This window comes from Carassius auratus, unplaced genomic scaffold (assembly GCF_003368295.1).
Source record: "Carassius auratus strain Wakin unplaced genomic scaffold, ASM336829v1 scaf_tig00216545, whole genome shotgun sequence".
NCBI classification, from domain to species: Eukaryota; Metazoa; Chordata; class Actinopteri; order Cypriniformes; family Cyprinidae; genus Carassius; species Carassius auratus.
In genome coordinates, this window is record NW_020528624.1 from 1216989 (window position 1) to 1237030 (window position 20042).

General features: G+C 34.2%; 1 protein-coding gene across 1 annotated transcript; it reads left to right on the top strand.

Annotated features, from left to right (window-relative positions):
- The first annotated feature begins 6754 nt into the window (after positions 1 to 6754).
- Positions 6755 to 7699, top strand: LOC113098400 (olfactory receptor 52K1-like). Its single transcript, XM_026263453.1, has one exon. It carries the CDS (start codon positions 6755 to 6757, stop codon positions 7697 to 7699), a length of 945 nt encoding a protein of 314 aa, XP_026119238.1.
- The last annotated feature ends 12343 nt before the right edge of the window (positions 7700 to 20042 follow it).

A 20042-nucleotide genomic window follows, 5' to 3' on the forward strand; every position in this document is an offset into this window, starting at 1 on the left:
AGGCCATGCGCTTGTACACAAAACATGGGTCTGTCATGATCCTGCCTCAAGACTAGGAAAAATCAAGGACACGAGGGCAGAATCATGACACCTATAGCTTTAACCAGTTGTCTATGTAAAACTATGGAGAGGATGGTAAATGATCGTCTAGTCTGGTGCCTGGAATCCAAACATCTTATAAGTAAGGCTCAATGTGGTTTTAGGAAAGGTCGAAGTACAACAGATCACCTTGTCAATCTTGAAAGTTATATCCGTGATGCGTTTATTAATAAGGAACATGCTGTGGCTGTTTTTTTCGACTTGGAAAAAGCCTATGATACCACTTGGAAGTATGGAATCTTAAAGGATCTGTATCGACTAAATTTTAGAGGTCGTTTGCCAATTTTTATTGAAAGATTTCTTTCGAATAGAATCTTTAGAGTCAAGGTTGACAATACTGTGTCCGACCCGCATAAACAAGAACTTGGAGTACCTCAAGGAAGTATTTTATCAGTAACTCTTTTTAGTATAAAAATAGACAGTATTGCTCAGGTTATTGGTTTATATGTAGATGACATCTGCATTTGTTATAGAAGCAAGCATATAAACACTATTGAACGAAAAATCCAACTAAAAATAAATAAAATGCTCTCATGGTCAGTACAGAATGGCTTTAAATTTTCACAAACAAAAACTGTCTGTATGCATTTTTGTCAACTTCGTTCATTGCATAATGAACCAGAATTATTTTTGGATGGTATTCCCATTGAAGTCGCAAAGGAGACTAAATTCCTTGGCATAATCTTTGACAATAAGCTGTCATTTATTCCACATATCAAAATGCTTAAAAAGAAGTGTTCTAAAGGCCTGAACATCTTAAAGGTTTTGTCCAAAACTAAATGGGGAGCAGATATGACATCACTTATGAACTTATATAGAACTTTGATCCGATCGAAGCTGGACTATGGGAGTATTGTTTATGGATCTGCCAGGAAATCATATATACAAGCATTGGATACTATACATCATCAAGGCATACGATTAGCTTTGGGAGCATATAGAACATCACCAATTCAAAGTTTATATGTAGAAGCCAATGAACCTTCCTTGGAAAACAGACGATTAAAGTTGGCCTTACAATATGCAATCAAATTAAAAACAAATAAAGGAAATCCAGCATATCCGGCAGTTTTTACAGTCCAGTATTCGATAATGTATGAAAGAAAACCAAATCATATTCGTCCATTTGGTCTACGTATAAAACCTCATCTGGAAAATCTCAAAGTAGATTTAAACATCTTGGAACAAACCCACTTTTGCAAAATTCCCCCTTGGGATATCAAAAAACCCTTTATTTTGTTGGATTTATCAAAGAATCAAAAAACGTAAAACACATCCAAATGATTATCAGCTACAATTTTTAGAAATAAGAGATATGTATCCTCAGTATACTCTAATATACACAGATGGATCCAAATCTGGAAACCAGGTATCGGCAGCTTTTGCAACGAATGAAGTACATCAAGGTATACGTATTCCAGATCAAAGTTCAATCTTCACAGCAGAAGCAAATGCTTTATTGCTGGCATTAAAATTTATTGAAACATCTTCACAGAAGAAATTCTTAATAATGACTGACTCAAAATCATGCCTGGATTCACTGGAAAGTTTGAAAGCTGATCATCCAACAGTAGTCAAGATCTTCGTTAAATTATCAATGCTCAAATCAAAGGCTTTTAGCATCTACTTTTGCTGGGTACCTGGACACTCAGGAATTGCTGGAAATGAGAAAGCAGACAGTGCAGCAAAAGAAGCACTATCCACAGAATTAGTAAATAGTTTTATACCTTTTACGGACTTAAAACAAACGATAAATGAATACATCAGAAATAAATGGCAATCAGAATGGGATCAATGTGTAAATAATAAGTGGCATGAAATAAATCCTGATGTGAAGAAAAAACTTAACCTCTGTTTTGAGAATCGTTGGAATCAAGTCATCTATACACGATGCAGAATAGGACATTCAAAAATTACAAATAAATTTTTACTCTTAGGAGAAAATCCTCCAAAATGTTCATTTTGTCAGAATTCATTGTCCATTAAACATATCCTTCTAGATTGTATTACATCTGCCCCTGTGAGAAACATTTTTTATTCCGTTGATACTTTTGGAAAAATTTTTAATCAAGTGAATCCGAACATGGTCCTAAGATTTCTAGAGAAAATAAATGTTAAACATCTTTTATTGTCTTCCTTTGATTGATTGTACTTTATTCTCGCCATGAATATATCCTTAGAAGCTGGTATGGCGTTTAAAAGAAAAGAAAGAAAGATTATTTTGCATAGACTTGAACACTTTGTTGGCATTAATGGAAGTGCATTAGCATGGTTTAATTCGTATTTATATGACTGCCATCAATTCGTAGCAGTGAATGAAGAGGTATCATATCGAGCACAAGTGCAGTATGGAGTACCTCAAGGCTCAGTACTAAGGCCGCTACTCTTCAAGCTCTATATGTTACCCTTGGGAGATATCATCAGGAAACATGGTGTTAGCTTTCACTGTTATGCTGATGATACTCAGCTCTATATTTCTTCATGGCCCGGTGAAACACACCAACTTGAAAAATTAATGGAATGCATAGTCGATATAAAAAACTGGATGACAAGTAATTTCTTACTGCTAAATTCTGAAAAAAAAAACAGGTGTTAATTATAGGACCTAAAAACTCTGCATGTAATTACCTAGAACACTGTTTAAGACTTGATGGCTGCTCTGTCAATTCTTCATTCTTCTATTTGATTGCAATCTTTCATTAGAAAGCCATGTTTCTAGCATTTGTAAAACTGCATTTTTACATCTCAAAAATATATCTAAATTACTGCCTATGCTCTCAATGTCAAATGCAGAAATGTTAATCCATGCATTTATGACCTCAAGGTTAGATTATTGTAATGCTTTATTGGGTGGTTGTTCTGCACACTTAGTAAACAAACTACAGCTAGTCCAAAATGCAGCAGAAAGAGTTCTTACTAGAACCAGGAAGTATGACCATATTAGCCTGGTCCTCTCAACACTGCACTGGCTCCCTATCAAACATCGTATAGATTTTAAAATACTGCTTACTAATAAAGCCCTCAATGGTTTAGCACCTCAGTATTTGAGTGAGCTCCTTTCACATTATAATCCTCTACGTCCGATACATTCTCAAAACTTAATTTGATAATACCTAGAATATCAAAATCGACTGCTGGCGGCAGATCCTTTTCCTATTTGGCGCCTAAACTTTAGTCTAGTTTAAATCTAGATTAAAGACCCATCTCTTTAACCTGGCTTACACATAACATACTAATATCCTTTTAATATCCAAATCTGTTAAAGGATTTTTAGACTTCATTAATTAGGTATACTGGAACCGGGAACACTTCCCATAACACACAATGTACTTGTTACGTCATTAGAAGAATGGCATCTGCACTAATATTTGTCTCTCTCTTGTTCCGAGGTCACTGTGGCCACCGGATCCAGTCTGTATCCAGATCAGAGCGTCACTGCAGTCACCCGGATACAGTACGTATCCAGACCAGATGGTGGAACGGCACCTAGAAAGGACCTCTACATCCCTGAAAGACAGCGGAGACCAGGGCAACTAGAGCCCCAGATACAGAACCCCTGTAAAGACCACCAGGACAAGACCACAGGAAACAGATGATTCTTCTGCACAATCTGACTTTGTTGCAGCCTGAAATTGAACTGCTTGTTTCGTCTGGTCAGAGGAAAACTGGCCCCCCAACTGAGCCTGGTTTCTCCCAAGGTTTTTTTCTCCATTCTGTCACCGATGGAGTTTCGGTTCCTTGCCGCTGTTGCCTCTGGCTTGCTTAGTTGGGGTCACTTCATCTACAGTGATATCATTGACTTGATTGCAAATGAATGCACAGACAATATTTAAACTGAACAGAGATGACATAGCTGAATTCAATGATGAACTGCCTTTAACTGTCATTTTGCATTATTTACACACTGTTGTCCTAATGAATGTTGTTCAGTTGCTTTTACGCAATGTATTTTGTTTAAAGCGCTATATAAATAAAGGTGACTTGACTTGACTTGACAATGCTCAGGTAGGCTGTGGCATTTAAACGATGCCCAATTGGCACTAAGGGGCCTAAAGTGTGCCAAGAAAACATCCCCCACACCATTACACCACCACCACCACCAGCCTGCACAGTGGTAACAAGGCATGATGGATCCATGTTCTCATTCTGTTTACGCCAAATTCTGACTCTACCATCTGAATGTCTCAACAGAAATCGAGACTCATCTGACCAGGCAACATTTTTCCAGTCTTCAACTGTCCAATTTTGGTGAGCTCATGCAAATTGTAGCCTCTTTTTCCTATTTGTAGTGGAGATGAGTGGTACCCGGTGGGGTCTTCTGTTTTTGTAGCCCATCCGCCTCAAGGTTGTGCGTGTTTTGGCTTCACAAATGCTTTGCTGCATACCTCGGTTGTAACGAGTGGTTATTTCAGTCAAAGTTGCTCTTCTATCTGCTTGAATCAGTAGGCCCATTCTCCTCTGACCTCTAGCATCAACAAGGCATTTTTCGCCCACAGGACTGCCGCATACTAGATGTTTTTCCCTTTTCACGCCTAGAAATGGTTGTGCATCCCAGTAACTGAGCAGACTGTGAAATACTCACACTGGCCCCTCTGGCACCAATAACCATGCCACGCTCAAAATTGCTTAAATCACCTTTCTTTCCTATTATGACATTCAGTTTGGAGTTTTGGAGATTTTCTTGACCAGGACCAAACCCCTAAATGCATTGAAGCAACTGCCATGTGATTGGTTGATTAGACAGCTGCATTAATGAGAAATTGAACAGGTGTTCCTAATAATCCTTTAGGTCAGTGTATATGTATATGTTCATACACCACTTGAGTAGCAAGATTGGGTTCAGTTTTATGTATTTCTTGCATTTTGTATTTTTGGGTAAGATTAAGAAGCACTTCTTCAGATACGTGTGTCTTTCATTTCAACATAAGAAAATATTTCTGGAATCTGCATCTGAAATAGCATGTATTTGCACCGTTTATGTATCTCGGAGGGGACACTGATGCATTTAAACTGCAGATACAGATGTATAAACGGGCATAATGTTTTGTTTTTAATGGCTGAATGACTGATTCATTCAGAAACAAATCATTTGGCTGTATTAATGAGTGTATCACTGAATCATTTATTCAACTGATTTGTTCAAAAAGCTGATTCATTCAATAAATAAAAACGCTGTCCATTGATCAGAGACGCAAAACAGTGCAATGATCTGTTTGGAACTATTTTCCTTAGCAAAATTGAGCAAAAACAAACAATATAATGTCTAAAATATAAGTCATTTATTGCTTTACTGAACTTGTTTAAAATATAGAAAAACGTTACTCTTTGTGTGATATATATTAAGTTAATGAGGCCTACATGAAATTATATAAATATAAAAAGCATACAGAAGCATTTTTGCGGTCTACAATTTAGAATGTCTGGAATTTTGAGTTTTAATAGACAAATAAATCAATGTGCATGCACTCTGTGTATGATTTGGTGATATATAGCCTACTTGAAAATTTCAGATTGCACATCATTACAACACCACTTACCGTATTATTGCAGACAATGCTGTGCACTTGTTTGTACATGAGCAAAGGTGTTTTTTTAGTAGTCTAACTTGCAAACACCAGACCACTCATCCATCAAATCTGTTTCCCTGCAGTTTGTGTTCTTCTGACTATATTCTAGTAAGTAATGAATATACTTAGGGCAAATGCATCAAAGTAAATGTATACATTTTGATTAGGAAATGTATTGGAGTAAAAGTTGGCTGAAATATAAACACAAAAGTAAAGTACAGATACTACCAAAAAATAAGTACTGCAACAAAGTATTTTTACTTTAATTTTACATTATACCACTGCTACTCACTCAAATCTACCAACATATCTCTGGCCTCTTTAGTTTCCAGCTCACCTGTTCAACAGCAAATGAGAGATGGATTGTGTTGCTTGATTTTTGGCAATAAATCAATTAATTGGCATCCATTTTAGTCTATGTCCAAAGCTGTGTTTGGTTACAACAGTCCCTGTTTATAACCTTGTTTCATTTTTTTTAAATGCAAAAGTATTTACTGCTGACTCACATATAGTCTCTTTTCTCTCATAATGATGTAACCAAAAATCACTGTCACTAACACTCAGAATGTTTCTCAAAATATAAATATTTAATAAACAACAGCCATCAAAAATAAAAATAAAAATAGCATAAACTAAAAACAACTGTTGTCATGCAAAAAGGGTTTATTGTTGTTGATCAGCTTATCGAACAGCAAAAAAATTATAAAATTCAATAAATTAATAATAATAATAATAATAATAATAATAATAATAATATGTGGACAATTCCCATATGTAAGGAGACCCAGATGGTGTCAGCTCTTGTTATATAATCTGCTTACAGCAAATTGAGCAGTTGCCTCAGATCAATGGCAACAATCAGTTCTCTTCACTTTGCCCTTCAACATTTATCTCTCTTGATTGTTACTTTAAAAATAGCTGAAACAAAGAAAGATATATTGTAGAATGAAAAAAGGGAAATATTAATAATAATAATAATAATAATAATAAAGCAACTGAATGCTTTATTATTTAAATAATGGGAAGAAAAAAATGAACCTAAATATATATTTTTAAGTGGCATTTTCATTGAGCTTTTTGATCACCAAATGGAAAATGGAACCATGCCTTCATATTTTTATTTCACTTTGTTCAAGGATTTTGTGCACATGAGATATCTTATTCTAATATTGACACTTACAGTTTATTTAGCAATTCTATTATTTAATGTCATAATTTTGTTTGTGGTGTTTAAAGAGAGATCTCTTCATGAGCCAATGTACATACGGATATCTTGTTTGTCTGTCAATGATCTCTATGGCTCAGCTGGTTTCTTCCCTAGGCTAATGGTTGATCTCCTTTTTGATACAAATACAATTTCTAGGACAGCGTGTTTTGTTCAGATTTTTACAATTTATACTTTTGCAGTGTGGGAATATACCATATTAACTCTGATGGCATATGACAGATATGTTGCCATTTGTAATCCTTTAAAATATCATAAAATTATGAACTCAAAAGTGACAGCACTGTACATGGCGCTAGCATCACTTTATGCAGTGTTTTCTATGGGTTTGGCTATTTTCTTCTCAGCCAGGTTGCCTTTGTGTGGGACAGACATAGCTCGACTGCACTGCTCCAACTGGTCTGTAGTTCGCCTGTCTTGTGGGAATTCCACTTTGAATAACAACATAATTGGATTTTTTGTCTCAGCAACAACAGTTTTTCTCCCTGCATTCTTCATTTTATATACTTATGTCAGAATTTTGATAATTTGTCAAAAAATCTCCAAAGAATTTAGGGGCAAAGCATTACAAACATGTATCCCTCACATTATAAGTTTTGTTAATTACTCTATAGCATCATTTTGTGATATTGCTTTAAGTAGGTATGACTCAGACAAATTTAAGTTTGTTGCTTTATTTTTTTCAGTGGGCTTTCTGGTTATCCCACCTTTTCTGAATCCTCTTATTTATGGCTTAAATTTACCAGAAATTCGCAAAAACATTGCATGCTTGTTTCAGCGCTCAAAAGTTGGCCACTTTCCAAAATAAGCACTTAAAAGTTAACATTTTTAATTTGAAAAAGCTTCTTACAGGTTTTACAGTGTTGTTTATCATAAAATATAATTTTCCAAAATGATTTGTCTAGTCTAAAATGATGAGGCACAAACACTATGCTTCTGATGTCTTCATAAAACTAAATATTTGCCTGATGTTCTGTAAAAATTTCAACTCTAATATTCAATAAAACACTTATTGTTACTTTTGTGGTATGTGGTAGTACTTTAATGTATTTGAAACATTCTTTATTTCCTTATTTATTTTTGCTATATGGACAACTGTGACAATATGCACAAATAACTTGTGTCACCAGTTAAAATTGTAACATTTAAATTATATTTAATAACAAATATAAGGTGAAAAATGTTTGAACTATTCTTTTTTTTAATATTCCATATTTATGCAATGTACACATGAACATGCAAAATTAGTACATTTGCTTGCATGTAGCTATCAAAGCAAAAGCAAAAAAAAAAAAAAAAAAACTCTGTAGGATTAGTCTGTAGGATTTCTGTAAGTCTTCGCTATGCCCATAAACGTTCTTCTTTATTCGATCTACAAATGTTACCCCCGACCTTGAGACAACACCGTACTGAACTAATCACTTAACTTTCATTCACATGCCATCCTGTAAATAAACACTGTTACCAAATATTTTAGTTAATTATTTTATTTTACATGGTAACATTTTATTTTACAGTATCCTTCTTACATGTTACATGTAACTGTAAATAAAGCATAATTATATACAACTAGCTTGAAACCAAACTCTAATTCTAACCTAATATAAGCACATGTTGTTAATTAATATTACTCATTACTTTAATTCTATAATTGCATTGTAAGGATGATTTACATAAGAGTGCATGGATATGCAAAATAGTATTAGAAAACATGAAATGTTTTATTATAAGAAATGCATGGTTAATAAGCGTGTAGTTTGGGCATTGACCAATAAGAAAAATCAAGACAAAGACTGAGCTACATCATTTTGTCTATAGTAGATATGGTCTCCGTGATTTTGCCAAGGAAGACCTGTTCCTGGATCAACATCTTTTGATGATCCTGGATCAACATTATTGTCCAAAAATATAGACTTAACCCAATCCCTACTCCTAAACCTAACCATAATTTATTCTAAAATCAGTGGAAAATGATAGCTGAACAAGGATGTAGAAGCACCTAACCCTGATTGTAAGCCTAAAACAGATATTTCCTGAAAAGTTATAAATCAATTTCGATTGGTTGATTGGAATGTTGTTGTACTTGGCGAAATCACGCTCACCAGTAGATCTATAGTAATGTGCTCTATGATATTACTTGTCCACTAAAGAACTAAGTTTTCTTTTCTTTTTTTTAAACTATGCAATCATTTGCATTTCAAGAAAACTGATAAATAAATAAAAATTATACACAATTATTCCCATATCTGTGTAAGAGTCACCATCTACATAATGATGCAATATTGTTAATCTAAATCATCAGTCATAAGCCTCACTGGGAATGATCTTTTGACCTAATTACCAGAGGGACTTAATTGTGGTTAAAATGGCTAATTAAACCTGAAGGTCCATTTATCTTAGCCCACCGGGAGAAATTATGGTCAAGATACTTTCCTGAAATGGTCAAGGGAACATATTAGGAGAGCAAACAAGCTAACGGCATTTTTATTGTTGTTGGGTTTTTGTTTTTTTTTTGCAATGTTTTTTGTAAGTGTTGTTTTTATTTGTTGTATGTCCAGTATTGATGTCACATCTTTCAACAACGTTTCTCACTAGTTGCTTCACTATTGTGAAAGATCCATACACACACAGTTATGAATATAAAAATAGGTTATTGATAAATCGTCATGCTTTAAAAATGCTAAAATAAAATCAAGTTCATGCTAAGAATAGCTCAACTATCTTGAAATCAGCCAATTACATTATTTCATATTCTATCTTATCATCACTTTTGATATTTTAATTTGTTACATTTCCGATATGACTAAATCATACATTTGAATATGAATATGCAAGGTCAAAGAGGCCAAACAAATGGGATCACCAACCACCATTATGGTGACTTCAAAGCAATTATAGAAGTAATCATCTACTTTTCTCAAAGTGGTACAGACAACCTTATTATGTGAATTTACAGTAAAAGAAGAGCAGTAATTTATTGTGACATTAGCATCATTCTGCTGTTCATTCAGTCATTTGTAAGAAAATGACCCAGCATGCATTGATTTCACAGCAAGAGTGGATGGAGAAACAGAATGAAAAGATACAGACTCAGTGTTTTTTTAACTCTATCTGAACCAAAAGGACAGTTCACACCACACTGAAAGACACAGATCAATGCCAACAGCCGTCAGAGTACAGTATGTCATTCCAAGACCCGACAAACATTGATTAAACAGTTCAGTCAGTGAAAATACTCACTGCCATAACACACCAACAGTGTTTACACACTGATCAGACAAAACTCGATGACCCTGTCTGTTGGTATTTGTCGCCATCTGTTGGAGCAGTGTGAATTAGTAAATAATAAATATAATTCCAGTTTGCAAACAGTTAGAGGCTAGTAAATTAATTCAGGGAGATGTCAGGGAGAAATTCATTTGGTTACTTGTTAGCATTGCCGCTCCTAGAATTCTGGGGGCCCTACGCAAAACTGTGTTGGTGGCGGGTGACGGCGGTGGAGAGGGGAATGAGTGGTTATGAACGAAAGAATGAGACACATCTGTCCATGTTTCACGCCATCTAAAATCATTCTGGCAGAAGGTGCTTGAGAAACAGTGTCTCTTCCGCGGCTCCATACGCTTTCAACTCGTTCTTTTAGTCTTTTGCAAGACTGTATGACATTCACATGACATCATTTGACAGATTTTTATATAAAAAGGGCAACAGCCCTAAAATTAAGTTACCTTTGAGAGCAAGGGGGCCCCCTGGTGTTTCGGGAGCCATACGCAGCTTGTGTATTTTGCGTACAGGGAGGATCAGCTCTGATTGTTAGCTTTCAAATTAGCTTTACAGGCCTATCATTTCTAGCTAACTTAGAACTATGTCTTCCAAAATACAATGAAATATTATTCAGATATGCATTTGAAAGTATGTTATAACCAGCCTGTTTTAATTATTTCACCATATTTAAAAAAACAACAACAAATGGTCCAAATATATGAAATCATAAACTGGCTTTGGAACTAGATTAAAAACATTTAAATCAACAAAAGTGAATTTTCAGTTCATTTTATGTAAACTGCATTAAGAAGGCTGGAAGGTATATGACAGGAAGTACAAAACCTTGTCCAGGCAATATAGGTTACATGTTAATATTTTCAGGTATTAATTAATATTTGCTCTACCTATATTAATATAGTGTTACATTGTAAAATTCAAAACTTGAAAAGGTTGCTCTACACTGTTAAAAATCGCTGTAAAAAAACGGCCAAATTTCGACAGTAACATACTGTTTTTCAGTAAAACAGTGCATTCTGGGTAATATTCATCGTTTTCGAGAAGGTAGCCTGCTGCTATATATCGTAAATTAACAACGTTCAAAGTCGACACTCAGCGGCTGTGTTTCAAATCACACCCTACTCCCTCATTCATTATTCCCTACATGAGTTTACTAATATAGTCCACCTAACAAAGAGAATGAAAACTACTGAGTGAATTCAGACAATGATCAACAGCTGCTGTTAATGAGTAGAATCACTGAAGAAAAAAGAAACAAGACAAACACAAGAAATACAACTGACTTCAGCCACAGCCTTAGATGAAATCAACTGAAGATTTAAACAATCAACAAACAGCTTTATCAACTTCACTCATTACTAACCGGACTGACTTTATTTCTATCAGATCAGAGATCAGAGATCAAAAGATCTTATTGAGAATTACAGAGGTGTAGATGATAATCTTAGTTTCGTTTAGCATCACCATTGTGGAGATCAGTGTTTGCTTTAGTTGGGCTCCTGACCCTTGACTTTTGTTTCATTGCTATATTTGTATCTTTATGATACATCTATTACAGCAATATTAATCTTGATGATCAAGTGATTATGACTGTTTCTGTCAGGCATGATCTACTAGACTGACTTGTTGTTATAATAGTCAAATAATAATTTGGTGTTGAAATATGTGAGTGAATAACACTTTTCTTTTGTTTGTGTCTTCAAATTTATAAGATTGAACGGTAATGTGATTATCTGGATATGGATTTTTGAGCTTTAAATATTTTGGGCAGCAGGCCTCACAACACTGAAAGAGAGACATCAACAATCAGCATATTAATCTCAACAATGGTGACAATCAAAAGGTTTATGATGCAATGCATGCTGGGTACCAGCACAGGATAAAACTCATCCATGACTCCCAGCATGCATTGTGGCATGAATAAATTATGCCACTGAATTGTTCACTTATTTTCTTGAATTCTTATGTGCTTATCATTTTGCATTTGTTTTAAGTTTTAGTAGCATGTGTTGTGATGTTCAGAACTGATCTGTTCATTTATTTTATGGATTGTCACCATTGCTGTGATTCATACGCTGATTCTTGATGTTTCTGTCTAAATTTCAGCAAAGGTTTTTTTTTTATTATGAGTGAAATTTTCTTAACAGTCTTTTATAACTTATGGCCCAGCACTGTTCCTTCTTATGCTGTAGTATCAATAAGAGAAGAGACATGGGATTAGATCAGAAATAATAGTATTTGTTCTTGTCAATCTATAAACAACATCAGATCTTTTTTCTTCTGTGTACTTTTGTTTTGCTATAACAGGTTCCAAAGGCGCATTGTTACAGCATGTTAAAAAAAAAACCCTTAATTGTTGAAAAGTCACGTTCAAGAGCCCAACTAAAGTAAACACTGATCTCCATCATGGTAGTGAAAAAAAACACCTAAACCTATTTAACTCTCCATAAGTTCTTCTGTAGACATCTGACAGAAATAAAGTCAGTCTGGTAAGTAATGTGAATCTGGTGAAGCTGTTTTAGTAGTTGTTTAATCAGATCTTGAGAGATTTGATGTATTCTTTTATTCAGTTGATTTCATCTAAGGCTGTGGTTGAAGTAATTTGTAGTTCTTGTGTTTCTCTTTGCTTCAGTGATTCTGCAGGTGTTTATCACTAATGCTCAATCATCAATTAATCACCGAATTATCTCATTAACTTCACTGATTCGGTGTTACTCTAACACTCTGTAGTGTGCACACATTATAAGTGATTTTCTTGTGGGGTTTAAAGGGTTAAAGATTTAAGATGAAGAAAAAACAGCATTGAACATAATTTAACAGTAATAAACTGTAATTAATTTACAGGAAACAAACTGTAGAAAAACAGTTATTTACTGGCACCCCTGCTGCCAGTAAATGACTGTTTTTCTACTGTTTCTTGCCGTAAATAAATGTTTGCCAGCAACAGTTTGTTGCCGTTAAGTCAAGGAAAAACAGTAATATACTGTAAAATGTAAACGTCAGATTTACCAAATGAAAAAAAAAGTTAATTTAACTAAAATATTTGTGAACATCCATAGAAAAAAAATTAGGCAAAGTCATACACTGATAATGAGAGTAAATACTGAACTTGACTGTATTAATGTGTGTTTGCACAAGAGAGATCGTTTAGTTTAATGTAGTTTGGTTGTTCACCATTGTGCTGGAGAGTAGAGCCTGTCCTTCAGTCAATGATGAGCCACAAATTCAAATTTTTCTGCTGCTTTATATGAACACAGTAAATGTGGAGTCGCTGATACAGTGATGATCTCTGTGTTAAGTACTTCAACACATACATGTGTGCTATAGCTGACAATGAGCTGCAGTGATTTGAGTAAAAGTCATGTATTTAGTTACTTTATTACTGCACATTAAGTGTTTGCATCGTTATATTAAGAAATATTCCTTCTCAGTGGACTCAAATGAAATAAGTTCATAGTACTAACATCGTAGGAATGCTAGTTTTAAAAACTCGAACTGTTTGAAGCAGTGGGAGTGGAGTTAATTTCCATGGTAGAATTTACGGTAAAATACTGTTAAAAAATAAGAGCGGTAAATTAATGGTTAAGAGCTGTAAATTAACAGTACTTTACTGGCACAACTGCTGCCAGAAAATTACTGTTATTTAACGGCAATTTTTTTTACAGTGTAGTCAAGTCAAGTTACCTTTATTTATATTGCGCTTTTAATAATACAGATTGTGTCAAAGCAACTGTACAGCATTAAATAGGAAAATAGTCTAATGCGTAATGCAAAAGGGCAGTTCATCATTGAATTCAGTGATGTCATCATACAGCTCAGTATAGTTTAGCTGAAAAAAAAAAGAAAACTCTTAAACAGTAAGATATCAATGTCATATTGTTTACAATAACATCCCACTCTATAATGTTCCAAGGGTTTTATAATTTTGTGAGCCATTTGAAATAATCATTTGAACTAAATTTAAGATAATATAGCAAGTATTTCTCATGTACATACTATGTGCTTATTCTAGTAATTACAGTAACTAGGTAATAACTTGGTACTAACCATGAAACTAGCCCTAAACTTAACCCTACCCCATGTAGTTACCTTATATTACAGTACTTTATTAGGCAAGTAAACTGTAAATACACTGTAAGTACTTGTACACATACTGTAAAATAAAGTGCAACTGAGTTTTTTCTTGAATGATAAACAATTTTCAACATAGATTAAACTATTTTTCTATTTTAAGAGGTCAGTTAAAAGGCATGACCAGACATATTGCATCTGTAGTTGTATGGTCAGTGGGGTTTAATTAAAGTGTTGTCATTATAAGATAATTATCCGTTCAGTGATCCCACTGAGAGCAGCTCTGGACAAAGAAGCCTTCTGGGTATAAGGAGTAGGGAAATATGTGAGAGTCAAAACATAATTAATGGCCTTTAAAGAACATGTTTATCAAAGTCAAATTAGGCCATATGAGGACAAATATGAATGACATCATTTTGCCTACTTTCTGCTGTAAGCCCTGAGCTAAACATGAACCCTCATGCCTGTATTTTAAAAATATCTCCTCTCTGCCCCTCTTCGTTTATGGGTCACACTTGACTCCTTTGTGGTCAAAAGTGACCGAAGCCTTTGATATAAACATTTTCATAGCACTTAACAATGAAGTTCCATTAGTTGAAATATTAGCGCGTGTGTGTGTGTGTGTGTAATTGTTTCTATGTGTGGGAGAGGAATCATAAAAAAGGACACCATTAAATATAACAAATAAGCAAAAATAATAATGACAATTACTATAGCGACAACAATGATGATGATAATAAAAATAATAATAGTAGTAGTAATAATAAAGATTTTATTAATATTGGGAAGGGGTGGAGGAAAAGGGCAAATAATAATAATAATAAATTAGTACGTTTGCCTCTGATCCCTCCGTGACTACAACACAGCATCATTTTATCCCCAGCACGTTACGCTTTAACGGGTGCCAAGGAAAGATGTAGCGGGTCAACAGGCATGTTTATTTCAGCTAATATGTGATACATTAAAAAAGCAAGGCATGCATACTTAACCATTCTAATTAACTGTAAAATCTGGGTTATTCCAAATGGGTTGTATTTAGATGGTGCAAGAGGAGAGTTTGTGATTTGGGGAAATTTCAGGCAGACTATCAGAGCTACTGCTATCATTGATGTTTTTATTTTTTATTTTTTTTGTCTGACTATAGAATGGTAAATCGGAAATCATTACAAATTGGGCACATTACAAATTGTGTAAACAATCATTACAAATTGTTTATTCACAGCTTAGTAGGGACCCGAGGCAAAATAAATAACATATATGTTTAATCAGTTTATTATTTTTAAATTGTGAGTATACATACATTCGATTATTATTAATGTTGTTACCTTTTCTCATCAGTGTTGCTCCCCCATACCCCCCATACACACACCAACACCACCCAAACTATCAAATATTAATATTCAAATACAAAGAATAGTTTATACTCAAAAAAACATTTACTTGCAAAATTTTAATTCAATTGCATAAAAAATGTCCATCCATGTTTGATTACCTAGATTAAAAGCGGTCATATGATGCTGCTAAAAAATAATTTTTTTTTGTGCATTTGGTGTAATGAAATGTGTTTATGTGGCTTATGGTTCAAATAACACATTATTTACCACACAATATTGTTTCTCGTCTATGCCCTGCCTTCTGAAACCTTCTTGATTTTTACAAGACTCGTCGCTCTGAAAAGGGAGGTGTGCTCTGATTGGCCAGTTATCCAGTGCACTGTGATTGGCCAAATGTTTCAACAACTGACAGAAATGTTATGGCCCTCAAGTCGTGGCCTAATGCTTAGAGAGTCGGACTCGCAATCAAAGGGTTGTGAGTTCAAGTCTCGGGCTGGCAGGAATTGTAGGTGGGGGGAGTGCATGTACAGTGCTCTCTCCACCTTCAATACCACAACTTAGGTGCCCTTAAAGAAGGCACCGAACCCCCAACTGCTCCCCTTTTGCAAATCTTCCCACATAGTAATGTAGAGATGTGGTGGCATGTTTAGACTAGCCATTTTAGGGGGGCTTGGCAGGGTCTTAACTTTGATGAACATCTCTTTGGATTTGAGACTTTAGACTTTGCAACTTTACAGATCTTTTTTTTATGTACCAAGAGCTTGAAACACTCCAAACAGAAAGAAAAAATGTATCAAATCATATGACCCATTTAACATAAATACATTAAAATGCGATTCATACGTGTCAGTCTTAAGTGAATGAAACAGATATGAAATACCTGCAACAAGAAACGGTGCCCGTAAGATGATTTGTTCAGTTTACTTAGTTTTGTTGTGGCCATGAAATAATAACTCATGGGAACATGATAATATGTCGTGGCTATGAGATATACATTTTTGGGTACATCATATTAACTTGTGGGAATGTCATACAGTAATAAGTCATTCAAAAGGCCCTTTTTACCACCGCGGGTACGGCTGCCGCGGCGTGTAAAGTGCATTTGCAGCTTTTGGCCGCCGAGTGGCGCTTTAACCACATGTTATCAAACAAGTGCATCAAAGCATATTTTCGCAAATAGACGTCAGTTTTGCCTCGCTGATGTGTTACATTTGACTGTTTCAGTCATGGAAAATGAAAGAAAAACACTACAGTTTAAATATTTAATATATTTAATATTCACAGATGAAAGTTTGGTATTTATGAATTTATGTGCATTTCTTAGAACGAATTAAAGCAGGATAAATGTCAAGCCTGTGTCTGAGTCTGTGCTTATATTTTCTAAACTACATGGATTTAAACCATATTTTAGATTTCACACATTTAAAAGGTGTGCAGTATTATTTATATTATATTACTTATGTGTTATATTATAAGTTGTATAAGTTATAAGTTATATTATTCAAAAGAAATTGTGGTTTAATTTGCATCAGAGCATTAAGTGGTAGCCCGTAGCACTTTATTTTACAGTCCTGTTCCTCATGTACATACTATGTACTTATTATAGTAATTACAATAACTATGTAATAACTAGGTACTCACCCTGAACCTATACCCCTAAACCTAACCCTACCCCATGTAGTTACCTTGTCTTACCAGAACTTTCTTAGATAAATACACTGTAAGTACACTATAAGTACATGTTAGTACACGTACTGTAAAATAAAGTGCAACCTGGTAGCCTATTTTAGGGGGGTAGGCTACATGGATTAATATGCAAAATGTCTGTATTTTCATATATTATGCCTAGATTTTAATTTATATTTTAAATATAAATATATTTTTTCCTTTAATAAAACTACATGCATTTTTGTTATTCGTTACCTATCCTTTATTTTGACATAACTTATTGTGAAAAAGACATTTGTCTGTAAACTGATTAAGAAATTGTTGCATGCTTAAACGTGAACATTGTATAATTTCGTTTCCATTATTTAGGCCTAATTTGCCTAAAACAAGAAACAAATAAAATTAAACCTGCACAAAATTGAAAAATTTTTGAAACTCCAAAGAATGGATGGATTAATAAAACGTCCTCACGATTAAACTCAAGTTTAACCTGCATTGCTGCAGGTTGATTTTTGGCGGAGGTTCTGTGCTTGAGTTCCCGCGGTCGTCTTCATTTCGTCAGGTGAAACATCTCTCTCACTCGCAGCAGAGTCTGTGAGCAGCAACAACTTCCCCTGCGCGCACTGATACCAGAAACCTTCACTCGGTGAATAAAGTATTTCAGTATGTTTGAAATGTTATGTTCATTACGTAGCATATAAAATAATATTAATAATAATAATAATAATAATAATAATAATAATAATAATAATAATAATAATAATATCAGGAGAGTTTCAAAGTGGCTTAAGCTATTTTGTGTAAACTTTTTCCCTATATCACATGCCAAACTAATAACATTGTAGGTTAAGCATTAAATATTTAATTGCTGCTTTCTGCTGTGAAAATTTTGTTTGTGATGAAAATAACAGTACATTTTTGTCAGTTATTTTATCTAAACAGATCGATTAACTTCAAGATTACAAAATCAGATAGCATGCTGATAATGTAGTAGCACTGTAAGATTACATTTGTTTGAATGCATATTGCTAAGGCGATTGAGTGTGAATCTGTTTTAATCATGCTTTAACCCGAAAATAATCAGTAAAAGATTGTAACCTTCTGATCAAGCTATAGCTAAATATGTTTAACATGAATTCTTGCTGAATATGCAGTTATATTATGGGCTGTTGGCATGAATTGTACTCGTGATGGAGCGCTCTTGGAGCAAGTGAAAACCACAACGCTCATATTCAAGTGTTTGTACAAAAATGATTAATGCCCATTAATGACAGGGAGGCGCTGTCTCATCACTTAATTTTTTTCCTGATAATGAATTTATAATTTTTTTAATTAACATAATATTGTGGTGTCTCGCATACATTAAAATATCTACAGAAAGCTTGAAATGTTTTTTAAACGAAAACTAATTGTGTAATCTGTGAATGTTGCATTTCTCTCATCGGAGAGAGCCATCACTGTGAATTTCATCCTGCAGCTGACAAGAAAACATTTGTTTATTAATAAATAATTAAAATGTCTCATTTTCCACAATTATTAGGCTACTTCTGCGTGTGCTTTGTTGCAAACTTAATGCATGTGCTTGAGCGCGGAATATATTAGGATTTGATTATGTAAATTTAATATAAACCTCCGATTAGTTGAATATAACAAACGAACAATTAGAACTAGAAAAATCTTACGTGGGGACAGACCATTTTTTGTCTATAACCAAAACAACAGTCCTATATAAACCAGTTCAGCAAGTGAAAGCCTCATAAGACACTGTCCATATGAAAGAGCAATTCACACCTTTATCTCGACCACCACAAGCCACAAATAACTACCCCCAAAAACCCAATCCCCTCCAGCTAAACTGAATTGTTTTTTTTTTTTTTGGCTCTGAGGAACGGTGTGTTACTGGGCTGAAACATGCCTGCACTCAGCAGCACTACTCTTTTTATTAATTATTTTCTCGCAGCCCATATTATTATTTTAACAAGACCATAATGATAATAACAAATCATCAATTAATAACGAATCATTATTTTACAAAAATCATTGTTATTTGTGATCGTGGGTATTTGCGGAAGGCTTTAAGACCAAGCGGAATCCTCTGTTCCCGCCTCACAGAGCGCGGGACTCGCGCTCAGTGATGCAGCTTCACTGTCTGCAGTTTGACTTTACCAAATCAGATTGAGGCGAATACAACTTATTGGTCATTAGCCCAACATTTAGCAAGGCAGGAAAACATTCATTCTAACGGAAGGAAGACGTGTTTCATTGAGCTAATGCTGTTAAATAGAGAGAGAGAGAGAGAGAGAGAGAGAGAGAGAAACTAGTCTAGGGCTATTCTTAAACTTGGAGCTCATTATATTGGAGTACAAATCCAAACAACAGAAACGTTATGCATTTTATGAATAATGAAATTTTATGAAAAGTGTTCATTTTATTTATTCACATGCTGGTTGAAATAATATTTTAGTTCACAACTTTAAGTTCCATTGTTTAAAAAAAAATGCTTTATTGGCTAATGTTTCATAAACCTTCAGTTGTTATGCTCTAAAAACCATTCCATTAGTAATTTTAAAGTATTTTCATATCCTAAATTACTAACCTTTAAAGTCACAATTTTATAATGGTCAAAATTACTCAGGCCCATGGTATTTTTTAATGACATTATTTTATTTTATTTTATTATTATTTTTAAAATAATTATAGCCTACATAAGCAAAACAAATATTAGGATCATCCCTTATTTTTTCCCTTATTTTCTTAAAGAATAAACATGTATTCTCTACAAGAATAAACATGATAACA